The following is a 13765-nucleotide window of genomic DNA, read 5'->3' as shown; positions in this document are numbered from 1 at the left end:
TTCTCTCGATGTTTTGAAGGCATTATCCCCATGGTCTTTAAGCACTCATGGTGCCATAAGTCAGATGCCAGTTTGAGTCTCATCCCTTAGCAAGTTGCCTGCTCTCCCTCCCACTGCCAGCCCCCCATCCACTTTCTGGATCTTCTCCATTTTCTGAGATTGCACAACAAAGTGACTGGGAGTTGACACTTGGGTCCTTTGATTCTTAACTCTCACCTAGTATCCCTTTGATAAAACCCTCTCCATTGTATCTGTTCTTTCATTCTAAACTCACATAAGTCATATGATAGACATCCTAGAATTTCTATGTCTCTCCCTTTTATCTCCTTTTGCTATTTCTGATAATTTGTTCTACTTTCTGATACATATATATATATATATATATTTTTTTTTTTTTTTTTTTACTTTTTCTTCTAATTCATCTGTATTAGTTTCTTAGGCTGCTATGAGAAATTACCACAAATTCTGTAGCTTGAAACAACACAACATAATTCAGTTCACTGTGCCTTCTGTTGAGGTTTATTTTTATTTTTTTAACTATCATATTTTAGTTTCCAAGAGCTCATTTGGTTATCTCTTCATCTCCTCCTCTTCTTTTTGCATGGGTGCTTTAGCCTTTAAAAATTTCAGAGAACACCCATTAACTTCAAATTCAAGTTCTCCTCTTTCTGCTTTCTATTTTTCCTATTTACTTTGCAAGTTTTCCTTAAATTAATTCATTTGGTAAATATTTACTGAATACATATTCTGTGCCAAGCACTATTCTATGTAGCAGGAATACAAATTCCAATGTCCTGTTAGGGAACTTGCATTCTAGCGGGAGAATGGAAGTAATGAATATGTATATACTATAGCAGGTGTGATAAGCATTCTAAAGGAAAATAAAACAAGGCACATAAAGAATGACTAAAGGAAGGGGTGATGTTTCATGGTCAAGAAGATCTTTCTGATGGGTAACACCCATCAGAAACCGACCTGGATGGAGTGAGCGGGTGGGTGAAGCAGACATTGAGGGAGGAGCACTGAAGGCATAGAGAGGCAGGTGCTGAGGAGAGAGCACTTCTCAGGCTCATCTGAGAAACAGCAAGGAGGTCTGGATGGCAGGAAGGTGACCATCAAAGGGAAGCGAGGCGAGCAATGAAAGCAGAGGAGGACCAGGATTCGATCACACTGAAGCTTATGTACCAGTAAAGATTTCAAATTTATTTATTTACTTATTTTTGCATGAAATAGAAAGCCACAAGGATTCTGAGCAGAGTCTGGACACTGAAAACGGATCAGTGTGACCACTGCACGGAAAGCAGACTAAGAGTGAAGAATCAGGAGGTTACCACCATTGCAGAATTGAAGATGGAGACATGGATGAAGTGGCAAGGATGGAAGCAGGAAGAACTTTCTTCTGAACACATTTCTAAAGGATGTGCTGGCCACGTGCAGGGCACGGCCTGTAATCCCAGTGGCTTGGGAGGCTGAGGCAGGAGGATTGCCAGTGCAAAGCCAGCCTCAGCAAAAGCAAGGTGCTAAGCAACTCAGTGAGACCCTGTCTCTAAATAAAATACAAACTAGGGCTGGGGGCATGGCTCAGCGGTTGAAAGAGTTCAATCCCTGGTATCCTCCCCACCCCACAAAAAAGGGGGCTAGGTATGTGGCTCAGTGGTTAAGCACCCCTGGATTCACTCACAGTACCCAGAAAAAAAAAAAAAAAAAAAAAAAAGGATATGGTAATGAGCTAGCTGTGGGATAGAAGTAAGAGGTGACAAGAATGCTTCTTAGGTTATTGGCTATTATTCCCAAGGGGGATGGGGAAAGGAGGGTAGTCAAGCAGTACAACACTGGGGCTGGGGTAGACCAGTGGGGTAGCTCAGTGGTAGACCACTTGCCCAGAAAGCATGAGACCCTAGGTTCCGTTCCCAGTACTTAAAAAAAAAAAAAAAAAAACCATAGTACAACACTGAAATTAGATAAGAGGATCAAGTTCTTGAACAGCTGAGTGACCAAGGTTAGTAATAAAGGATTGTATACTTTGAAATAGCTAGAATAAAGGCTTTTGAATGTTTTCACTTCCAAGTGAAATGATAAAGTTTACATTGACGAATTAGCTAATTACTTTAATTTGATGGAGATAGAAAAAAATATTGGGCAGGGGAGGGAGATCAGGGTTAGTTTATACATGTTAACCTTGACATGCTTCTTAGGCAGTTAAGTAGAAGCACAGAGTTCAAGAATGTGTACACACTGAGTTCAAGGAGAGAGAGGCTACTGGGACAAAGCTGGGAATTGTAGATGGTTACCTAACACTAAGGGACTTAATGGGATCACCAACAGCAACGGCCAACAGTCAGCAAGCCCTGGTCAATGGGCAGAATCCAGCCCATGACCTGTTTTTATTTTTGTACATAAAGTCTTGTTGTAATGAAACCATACCCATGCATTTACGGCCTATGGCTGTGTGCTAAACTGGGAGATGTAAGCAGTTGTGGCATAGACTGTATGGCTCAAGAAGCCTAAAATATTTCCCATCTTGTCACTTACCAGGTTTGCCAATCCCTGTCCCAGAGAAAGAGTACAGAAAAATGGGATAAGAATTAAGACCTGGGGCATTTCAAAGGTCTAGGAAATACAACAAGGGTCCATCAAGGGGAGAGTGTGAAGAAGCTGTCCAAATAACCTAACTGAGAGTAATGCTGTCCCAGAGGCATAAAGAGAAAAAAAGTGTTGCAAAGAAGAAAGTGATCGACTGAAGATTACTTAATGGGTCCACATGAGGACTTAGAACTGACTGTTAAATTTGCAGCATGGAGGTCCCTGGTGGCTTTCACAAAGGCATTTTGGCAGAGTCATAGTGATCAAAGTCTAACAGAGGTATCAATGGCTATCTAGTTCATATTTAAGAATAACAGGCTCGGAGAACTCACTAGGAATTGTGTATGTGGACAAGAATGTGGAAGGGCTGCCTCCTGTAGAGATGAATGGGAAGCAGCTGGCTCTTACGCTGGGGCAACAGGAGCAGCAAGCTCTGCTGGGGCAGTGAGGCCACCTGGCCGTCCTACTCCCTCTCACAACACTTTCCAATTTCCCCAGGAGGAACAAGTGCACCCCTGGTCCCAGACTTATATGCTATCTGTTATAAAACTAAAATGAACCCGGCTCTGTAAAGCTGCACATTTTAATCCTACCCACATCAGCATACCCACAACCTCTCTGAGATTCTACAAAGCAGTTAAGCTTGTTCCTAAACTACACCCACCTTGGCACGTGTGCTGGGGCTGGGACCTCCTCCTTGCTGCTTCACTGCAACCATAGCTCCATCTCAAAAGAACTTTTAGAAAATATTTTGAAATCTTAAGCTCTGATGGTTGCTTCTTTGTTGTTTTAGGCTCACTCTATCTTATCCTCATTTACTATCACTTTAGTATTTATTAGGAGTGAGATAAATGATTGCATGTCCTTTTGTTTTGGTAACCCACTATTGTCACAAACAGATATCCTTAGACATAAATTAATGAATCCTATCAGGTCCATCAACGCACATGAAACAAAGTTGGAATCATGGCTCAGTGGTAGAGCGCTTGCCTAGCATGTGTGAGGCACTGGGGTTTGATCCTCAGCACCACATAAAATAAATAGGCTTTTATACTAGAAATCAAACAACTGAACAGAATATGAAACCTATATCTAATACTATGTATACACACCAAATAGCTACCTTTCTGCCAACCAACATATCATTACATACTAAAACCATTTAGAGATCCTTATTGGAAACTTTAGTTTAGTATGACTAAAGCTAACTTTGTTTTATTTTCTGGTAAGATCAAGAAATTAAAAGAAGTTTAAAAATCAACTTCAATAAAAATGTATCCTGTATTCCATACAGATCACAAGATTTACATTTCACAGCACTTCATTTAGGAAACTAAGCTGTTTTAGAGAGTGCACCCAAAAATAAATCTAATTTTTCTATATTCACACAATAGCCATTACCTTTCAATATGTCAATTTGAGTTCTATACAGATCAACTTAAAAATTAAAAGGTCACGAGAACTTATTCACAGGAAGCTTTACTAAGTTCAAATGTATGGCACATTCAACATCATATTCCACCTATTACTCAAATGATGCACTTAGAGAAAACTTACCATAATTTTAACACAAGCCCATGCTTACTAAAAATGATAAAGCAAACTGATTAAGAACTACATAATCATTCCCATTCTTCATAAAAGTAACTTCAACTATCCACAGCAATGTTTCTCTAAATAAACCAGTTATCTATTCCACAGTAACAAAAATTCAGTGGAAAAACACAGCTTTTTCCTATCCTTTAGGAAAAGTTTAAAATCTAAAATGTTTATTAACACAAAACAAACAAAACATCCAATATATCAAAGTACATTAACATGCAGTGGTAGGTGTTGGGTCCCATATACCCAAATCTAATTTCATTGTTTTACAGTTAAAGATTACACAAAAAACTTCAGATCAATACCCATTAAAATACCAAAGAATTAATAAAGTGCAACATTTTCAAAGTATTCAGTTTTACACAAATTCCATTATCTTTCACCCTTCACCCTTCTTAGAATGCAGTGATAAGATTTGTCTAATGTCTTAAAGTTGAAAAAGAAATTGCATATATTTAATATCTACTATATGTTAGACACTGATCATCTTTACACACAGTCTGATTTAACTACCAAGGCAATTCTACAGAATTATTAGTGTAAGCCCCACTTTACAGATGGAGAAACTGAGCTAAGGGAGATCACTGCAGCTATGAAATGCCATCTGGTGGGTAGTTGAGCCAAGACTTGTCCAAGACAGTGAAGTCAGGACTACAACCTAATTGACCATGGGTCTAGAACTGTTATCACAAACCCTTTGCTTCTAGAAGTTGCAGAAATCATCCCATGCAGTGCTTCCCAAACAGGTCCATGAAACTGTAGGGTCACTAAGATGTTAACAACGTTCTGTGAAATAGGTACTCTGGTTCCAAAGTGTGAGACATTGGGGCTGGGGAGATAGCTCAGTCGGTAGAGTGCTTGCCTTATAAGCATAAGGCCCTGGGTTCGATCCCCAGCACCCAAAAAAACAAAAAAAGTGTGGGACATTTATGTCAGAATTTTCTAGAACTTTAACATGCATATTGTTACTCTCCAAGAAATCAATAAAGTAGTGAGTGTTCTAAATTTGTTAAACCATGAAACATTTTGTTTAATGGAAATCCTAATAATGGGATGCTTATGTTCAATTTAACATAGACTGGAAAATGATGTAGTCTAATCTTCTCATTCCATGGTTTAAGAAAATGAGATAGAGAGAGGCAAAGTTAATCAAGCCTGTGCACCAGGTTACTAAAAGGGTCAGAGTTAGAATCAAGGAGGCCTGCCCAATAATCCAGGATGCTCTTTCCTCTGTACCATCCTGTCTTACTTCAATACTGTTTACACAAAGTTACACCAATTTAAAAAAAATTTTTTTTGTCGTGGATGGACACAATACCTTTTACTTTATTTATTTATTTTTATGTGGTTCTGAGGATCAAACCCAGTGCCTCACATGTGCTAGACAAGTGCTCTACCACTGAGATCCAGTCCAAGTTACACCATTTTTTTTAAAAAGAATTATATCTATCATTTATTCTTATTCTTCTTAATGGCAGTAAAGAGCAACCATTTACAGAGAGGAAGTTCAAGAATGTTCTCTCACTACACTGATATGTCAGAGACTTGATATATATCTGGGAATATAGAAAAAACTTTTTTTCTTTAAAGTAAGACAGAATTACTTGGGAAGGTGGGTACAGACTCCTGGTACTATGTATCCAATTTGAAACCATCTTTTTTAAAATTGACATATATAATTTGTACTTATTTCTGGGGTAGAGTTTTATAATTCAAACCATGCATTGATCAATCAGAGCAGTTAGTATTTCCATCTCCTCAAACATTATCACACCATCTGTGCTGGGAACCTTCAAACTCTTCCATCTAGTTATTGTGACCCTCTTCAAAAAGAACAATTTGTCCACTGTTTTCCCCTGAACCCACTTACCTGCAAGTGTCTTCCTATCATTTTGGCCTATCCAGTCAGTCCTAGGCCAAGGCTGCCATCTGGTGGTGAGCTCGGGAATTGTTCAATCCAATATACCTTCCCAATTACAGTCTCACCATTTGGACTCTCCCAAAAACCACACTCCCCTTTCTTCCAATTGTTGCTCATTTACCTCAGTAAAAACTGTTTTTTTCTGCCTGCCATTTTCTCGACTGAATGAAAAAAAATTTAACTATGTAAATCTAGTTGCAGAAAAATCAAGAGTTTGAGGTACATTTGCAGCTAAAGAAACTACAAAAAGAGACCAACAGCCTCCAAAATACAGGGGTTAGATATCTTGCTCCAGTAGAGACCATTAGGATCTCTATCATTCACCCAATGCCTTCAAGGAATAGCAGTGTCAAGAAGGACCTTGAGTATCACTGCAAGGCAAAATACTTCCTTATAGTTGAGGAAACTGTCCCACAGCAAGTTAACGGCAAATCCAGAATTAAAGCCTAGAACTCTTCTGTCCAAATCCAGTGCTTGGTCACCTGCACTGTGAGCTCCAGACTTCTCTACACTTTACACTTTTTTTTTCTTTTCTTCCCCCCCCCCCCTCCAATCAAGATTCAAGGGGCTGAGGTTGTGACTCAGTGGGTAAAGTGCTTGCCTGGCATGTGTGAAACCCTGGGTTTGATATTCAGCACCACATATTAATTAATTAATTAATTAATTCACATATTAACTAATTAATTAATTAAAGGTTCATTGACAACTAAGAAAATATTTTTTAAAAATCAAGTAAAACATATTTAGTGTTTTTACATTCTCATTTGAGTTGCATTGATATTATGAATCTCTTGAGGGCAGGGCCCATAACTAAATCTCTGTGCCATGCCTACCAGTATCTAGCATACTTCATAGATATTAACTACTTTGCCTCTTATTAATTACTATACTTATTGCAGATATAGAATACTTCCATATATTATGCAGTAGACAAGTTTTTATCTGCTTAAAAACCTGCCAATGCATAGTATTGTTTCTATGGAAAACTAGTTCCAGTAAAAATTACATTGTAATTTTTTTTTTTTTTTTTTTTGTACCAGTGATTGAACCCAGGGGCATTTAACCACTGAGCCACATTCCTAGCCCATTTTATTTTTCACTTTGAGAGAGGGATTCTAAATTGGTTAGGGCCTCGCTAATTTGCTGAGGCTGGCTTGGAACTTTGAATCTCCCTGACTCGGCCTCCCAAACTGCTGGGATTACAGGCCTGTGCCACTGTGCCCGACTACGCTGTCACTTTTTAGAACACAATCCATTCGAAAATTGGGAGACTTTTTGTTCAGGATTTTTTTAACACGACCTGATCAGTCTTGATCAAAGAAGGATGGGGAAAAAGCTTGTAGCATAAAGGAAAATAACAACCAATTTTGAAGAAAACAAATTTTAGTACCAGTTGCCATCAGAAGAGTTTAGGCAAACTCTGTTGTCTCTTCCATGAAACATCCTAGACGGTAATCTCAGGGAAGAAAACTATAAACATTTATAAATAGCAGGTATCTAAAATGCTTACAGATATGATTATTAAATAATTTATATTAGGCCCTGTAACTAATCACATGCTTGCAGCCCTGTTTTACAGAGGAGGAGGGGGAAAATATCAAGGTTTAGCAAATTAAAAAACTCCCCCGAGGTCAGGGACACAGAGCTAAAAAGTGAAGAAGCCCTTTATGGTTTACTCCAGGACGACGACTACTAACAGGTGCGCGACGGTACCAGGCGGATTTTACAACTCCCCTCAGGGCTCTGAAGTCAACGGAGTGTGAAAACAAATCAATCGACGTTGCTATTTTCGGTTACAGTTAACGTACAAAGTGAAGCATGGGGTGCATAGAAAAAGTGAGTCACAGAGACCTGAGTCCTTTCCCGAAAGTCTTAGTTGGCCAGCTCAGTGCTCGTAAGTCGCTCGACCCTCTGAGCAAGTGCGCTCTGCAGAGGAAGTGGGACCATCTCCCTCCCAGAGGGCCCGCGAGGCTCTTGCTTGTGGATAGCATTCAGGGTGCAAACTGGTGAGCACAAACTTGTTTTTAAGAGAAGACGCCTGCCTCTCCAGAGTTCAGCCTGCCTCTCCACTGCAAGAAAGGAGGGGCTTTCTTACGCCATCGGAAGGGAAGCAGGAAGGGAGCGGACCCGCGGACTCGGCCTCCTTCCACTACTGGGCAGGGTCAGCCCGGACTGCCGCCCGGCTTCCGCTGCCCGCAGCGGGGGTGGCCGCGCGCTCGGGGAGGGCGGTTGGCTGAGCCGAGGGGGACTCGGCGCTGGGGACGCCTGCCGCCCGGTGTCTCCACGCTCCGCGTTTGGGGTCTTGGTCAGCCGGCCCTCGCTGGCAGCTCCCGAGGCTCAGCGCAGGCTCCCGCGTGCAAGAAGGTGGCCTGGGCCGCGCGGTGACCGCGGAGGGCCTGAAAGAGGGAGGCAGGCCGCGTGGGCGGCGCTGGTCCCCTTCCGTTCCACTACTCAGCCACAGTCCTCCGGCACGCCCCGCCGCGGACCTCTTGGAGCTACTTACTGAAGAAGATGCGGTAATCCTGCGAGTGGGGCTGGCCGCGTTCCTCCGTGCGGTACAGCGCCATGGCGCGGCGCGGCCCGCTCCCCGCGCTCGCTGCTCGAGGCAGGCGGACCGCCGCAGGGGCCCCCACGCGCCACCCTGGGCCGGTGCGCAGCAGCGGCAGCAGCGCGCGCATGGCGTAGGCGACTGTGCGGTTCTGTGCAGGGCTGTGGTAGCCACCCGGCCCGGCCCGGCCGCGCGACGGCGCCCCCTACCGCTTGGAGTGGTCACTCCCACCCCAGGGCTTAGTCCCAGGATCCCCAGCCCTGCCAGTGGAATACCAGCGCCCCGCCGGTGGTGCACAGGGTATAGCCAAACCACGATTGCAAGATGAGCAAGAGACAAGGTCCACCACCCCAGAGGAGAGTTCATTCATTCATTCAATCCTTCACTTAATTAATCTTTACCATCAAGTTATATTTTCACTATAGCGATGTACTATTGAATGATTGCTGTGTGCCAGAAACTGCTCTAGACCCTGTCCAACATAGGAGACTAGAGTGCACACACAGAGACGTCACAGTAAGACATCATGATCAGACCTCCTTGTGAAACTTTGGCCTTGACATTGACTTATATAAGAGCAAAAATTCGTAAGTAATTTCCTCAAATGCCACCTCCTCCGTGAAGCCTTTTACTGTTTAGCCCAAGTAGAGGAGGCAACTTCCCAGAAATAGCGTACACTACCTCTACTTATATCCCATTGGACAGCACTTAGTGTAGTGGCCACAACTGACGATAACCCAGGAGTTTTTATTCTGAGTGATCATGGACTCAGGTAACATTTGGGAGCCATACCACTGCAGAAGAAAGGGAGAATGGATGTGGTAAACAAGCAGTAGTCCGCCACAAATATCAACTTTTTTCCCCTATAGACCACCTTCTTAGGGAACCTCTAGGCCATTGGAAAGACCTCTGAAACTCTGCCGGGGTCCAGCCCTAGCAGGGGTCCTAGTGGTCACAGGTGATGGAGTAGGCGTCGGGGAGGTGGAGAACAAAGCAACACAAACTCAAGGAATGGATGCTAAGTTCTAAATTTTATTTTTCCCAGCAAGCTTTTTATACATTAAAAGGTTGACAGTTACACATGTTTTTCCAGAACAGAAAAAGATCACAAGGAAAAATAACAAAAATATCTTGTATAATCATTACTAGACCAGGCAATGAAGTATTTTAATTATTTTTAGTAATTGCTTACTCGTGATAACCTATAACTAAACAATAAGACATATTAATATTGCTTAACTAATCATAAAGTTTAAAGCAAGTTCAACAGGGTTGAGTAAATGTCAGTTGTGTGGCTACTGCTGTGGTTAATAAGTGCTAGACAGTTTACGCTAACAATAACATGACATCATCTTCTACTGTGTGAACTTAACATCGAGGAACTTTTTCTCCAGGGGATCGGTCGCCAATAATATTTACAGCATTTAGTAAATCCTAATCTTTAAGGAATGGAATATCTTGCACTCTTGTATGTATACTTTCAAACCAGATTATAACATGTCCTGATTTTACATGTAAATATCCTGTGGGAGATAAAGGAGGGTCTAAATCCAGGGACTTAAGAGGTATCCCTCTGTAAGGATGTCATGGTTTTCCATTAATTAAAAAAGCATTGTTATAAGGTGTTTTAACTGTAGGAACTCCGTTTTCTTTATTTCTTCTGTTCCTGCTAATCATTCCTGATGGGGTTGGAGTTATTTGCCTACATACTTCAGGTCATCTAAGAGTAGTCAACAGGGGATTGGCAGCTAGAATCTATTTTTGTATTTTCTCATAACATTCTTGGTCACTCAGAATTTCATTACAAATAACTAAATCTGAAATCACCGTTCCATTCGAAGTCTGGTTTTTATATTTTAACCCTGGTTCTGTTAAGACCCCTGTTTTCAGGGAAAACACATATTAAGCAAGCAAGGAAGGAAAAGTCCGCATCCGAATTCCCAAGAGAGACTTTGCAAACACCTTTATTACTCAGCGGAATCCTTGTGAAGCACTGAGGGGAATTGCAGGTGGCGTAACAAAACTCAACAGGTTTCTACTCCAGATGACAACAGGGTTCACGTCCTTCTCTATTAGACACTCAGGTTCTTCCAGTTATCTCCAGTTAGAAGCCTGGTCTACTCAGCTTTGAGAAGGGACCTCTAGGTAAAGTCATGACCACTTAGACCGACTAGATTGTAGATCCTAAAATATTTTTGTCAGCACTGGTCACTTTTTTATGTGTCAACTTAACTAGACAGAACTATGAAGCAGACTCCCAGAAAAAGGAGAGAACATTTCTTTTGTGCATATATCATGGCAGTTGTAGAATTTTGTTCCTTTAGTGAAAAAACCATAATTGTTCAATTAACCTTTGAAGATCAGATGTTTCAACAAGACAAACCTGAGACAAGGTTGTGGGCTAATTTTCAATGATGTATATAGATTTTTTACAATTAAGTACAAACTTTTCAAGTGTCTCATTTTTAAGCATATTGCTTTGTGACATTAGAAACAATGGCTTCCCATAGGAAATAGAGAAGAATTTTCTCAGAGAGTTATTTCTCAGATTAATACCATTCTCTGTATCCTAATGCTTGTAGTTATTCTTTGGGAGAATCTGGAACATAGAATCTGAGGCCTCTCTTGCCAATAGCTTTCCTTAATTCTGGGAGCATTTTCTTAGTAACACTCAAGGTGTGTGCATCCTGATTTGTAAAAACTAATGAAACTATTAAGCATTTCAAAATGTAATGTTTACTTAAAATGAAATCTTGACACTAACTTGTTATTTTGTAAATTACATTTTAAATGTTGCAGTTATGCATTCAAAAAGGAAACAATGAATTTTTATTAAATAAGTTTATAATCACTTAGAATTCCATTTTTCATTCTCTATAGTTTACTAAAATATTTGAGTATCAGTTGTCAGTATGTAATATCAGTGATATAAAATAATAATAGATAAACCAGGTTAACTTCTTTAATCATTTTAAAATATGAGTTTGAGGACAATGTTTATATTATCATTTAATTATTTCAAATTTAGACATTTGGGGTTCTAACACATTGGACTTCCTTTATTGATATTTTTTGTTATCATGTAGCAATTGTAAGTCTCAATTCTAGGCATTTGCAAAGTAGAGAGTAAAGACAATGACACATAAAACTGCTAAATAATATATTCAGAGTTTACAAAATACAAAACCACTAGAGATTCTTAAAGTGAACTGACTTCATAAAACTTATGGAGAAACTGACTTCTAATTAATATGTAGAAAGGGCCAGAATAGGAAATAGGAGATAAGCTGTCTACATATTTATAGTATCTCAGATATCAAGTGACAAGGACCCAATAGTTTTGGGAATAGAAACAGAAAGGAACATTGCATTTGAAAAAGTAACAAAATCTGATGCCTGTTGAATGTGGTGGAACAGTGATGGAAGAGTTTTTTAAAAATTCAGTTTTCTATGCAGACCAACCAAGAGAGATGTGGTGTTATTCCCAGATATAAAGAAAGAAAAATGGGTTAAAATTTTTGGAGATGAGATGATAAACATGACTTGAAACATGTTGAGTTTAAAACAATGCACTTTTCATTAAAAATGAAACTACTTTTCACCAATAGGGGTCTCTGAGAAGCAGACTGTGAGACTAGGCTTAGTGTATGGAGTGTTTTTTATGTAAACATGGCATCAATGTGTGACTAAAATCCAGAGTAGCAATGGACTAACAATGCATGAGAGTTCCAGTTGCTCCTCATCCTCACTGGCATTTAGCATTGTCAGCTGAATAGGTGGGATACAGAGGAACTGTAGGGCGGTAAGACTAGGACGAATGGACACTAGAATGGTGAATACATGTCATGCGTTTGTCCAAACCTACAAAATATGCAAAGCCAAACGTGAACCCTAATGTACACTAAGGAATGTGGATGCCTATGAGATGTCGATGTAGATTCCATTGTAAACAAATAAATGGCTTTAGTGTTCAGTGTTGGTAGTGAGTGGGGTTTTGTGTATTTGTGTAGGGCAGAAATCTCTGTATCTTCTGCTCAATTTTGCTGTGAACCCAAAACTGATCTAAAAAAAATAAAGTCTATTTAAAACACAAAGAAACAAACAGTCTCAACAAAACAATTAATGGGAAGAAACATCTCAAAAACTAGAGAACCAATGTCTAGCATGGCAATTAAAATTTTGCAACTGTTTTGTTCCTTTCCTATGGTTATTTACTGTACTTTTATCATCTAATTAAAATCAGGTGTTTTTTAATCTTCCTGATAGTGCCTGTTAGAATATCATTAGTCAAAAAAAAAAAAATCATTAGTACTTTCAGATGTTCTCTTTATAACATTCATTTGCTCTTAAGTTGAATTTCCTTTGCTGAACATCAGCATGTTTTGCTACTTTTGCAGCGTAGCCTGAAGAATCATTAGTCTTTATGTGTTAAGTGCAACTAGGTTTCCTTGTGGCCATCCACGGGTGATTTCACTCAGAGATTCCTTATAATTATTGAGAATAGTTTGTCGAGTTTTACTTTTAAGCAAATGTCCTTGTTAATTCTCATTTCATAGAATTTTAGGCACCTTCCCCACCCACACCTTCACCAGCTTCATGAACAAAAGCTTAAATTCTTAGAGGCCCTTTTTTGAAAAGTTTCTGAACACCTAATTGGAAATATAAAAATTCTTTTTAAAATAGATACAGCTCTTAAAGAGCACCTAATTTTAGCCTCCACTTTTCAGGGCTTTTTAATATAAATAGGATGAGTTTCTGAATGAGGCGGTATTTCCCTGGTAATCATTTTCTCTTTGTATTCTGTAGATCTCATATGTCTAGTAGTTCCACACCTGTATGATAATTCAGCGGGGTATTTTTTGTGAAATTCATGATAAGATTGTTCAACTCAAATATTAGGATGTAGCTCTAAGTCTCTTGAATTAAGAAAATAGATATTTGGTTCAAGTAAAAAGAATTCCAGTGAATCTGACGCTTCTAACCACCTGACAGACAAAGAATAAATGAGGGTATCTAAATCCTCAATGTTGGTGGCTCAGCCTTTAAGACATCCAAAAGCCAACTGTGAATTTTGTGGAAGTAAAACTACTCATTTCATTTTGGAAGAGTTA

General features: G+C 39.8%; 1 protein-coding gene across 2 annotated transcripts in view; it reads right to left on the bottom strand.

Annotated features, from left to right (window-relative positions):
- Nucleotides 1–8836, bottom strand: part of Ppa2 (inorganic pyrophosphatase 2) — an 82575-nt gene extending 73739 nt beyond the window's left edge. Inside the window, exon 1 of one of the 2 annotated variants that reach the window (XM_047566925.1) lies at nucleotides 8610–8836. In XM_047566925.1, the coding sequence (XP_047422881.1) occupies nucleotides 8610–8784 (175 nt within the window). In that variant the 5' untranslated portion in view covers nucleotides 8785–8836. The remainder of the gene's footprint in view (nucleotides 1–8609) is intronic. The other variant, XM_047566924.1, reaches the window with a different exon arrangement.
- Nucleotides 8837–13765: the final 4929 nt, after the last annotated feature.

The sequence above is a fragment of the Sciurus carolinensis genome, chromosome 10 (genome assembly GCF_902686445.1).
Source record: "Sciurus carolinensis chromosome 10, mSciCar1.2, whole genome shotgun sequence".
NCBI lineage: Eukaryota > Metazoa > Chordata > Mammalia > Rodentia > Sciuridae > Sciurus > Sciurus carolinensis.
Note: the sequence above shows the minus strand (reverse complement) of the source record. Positions and strands in the feature narration are given on the sequence as shown.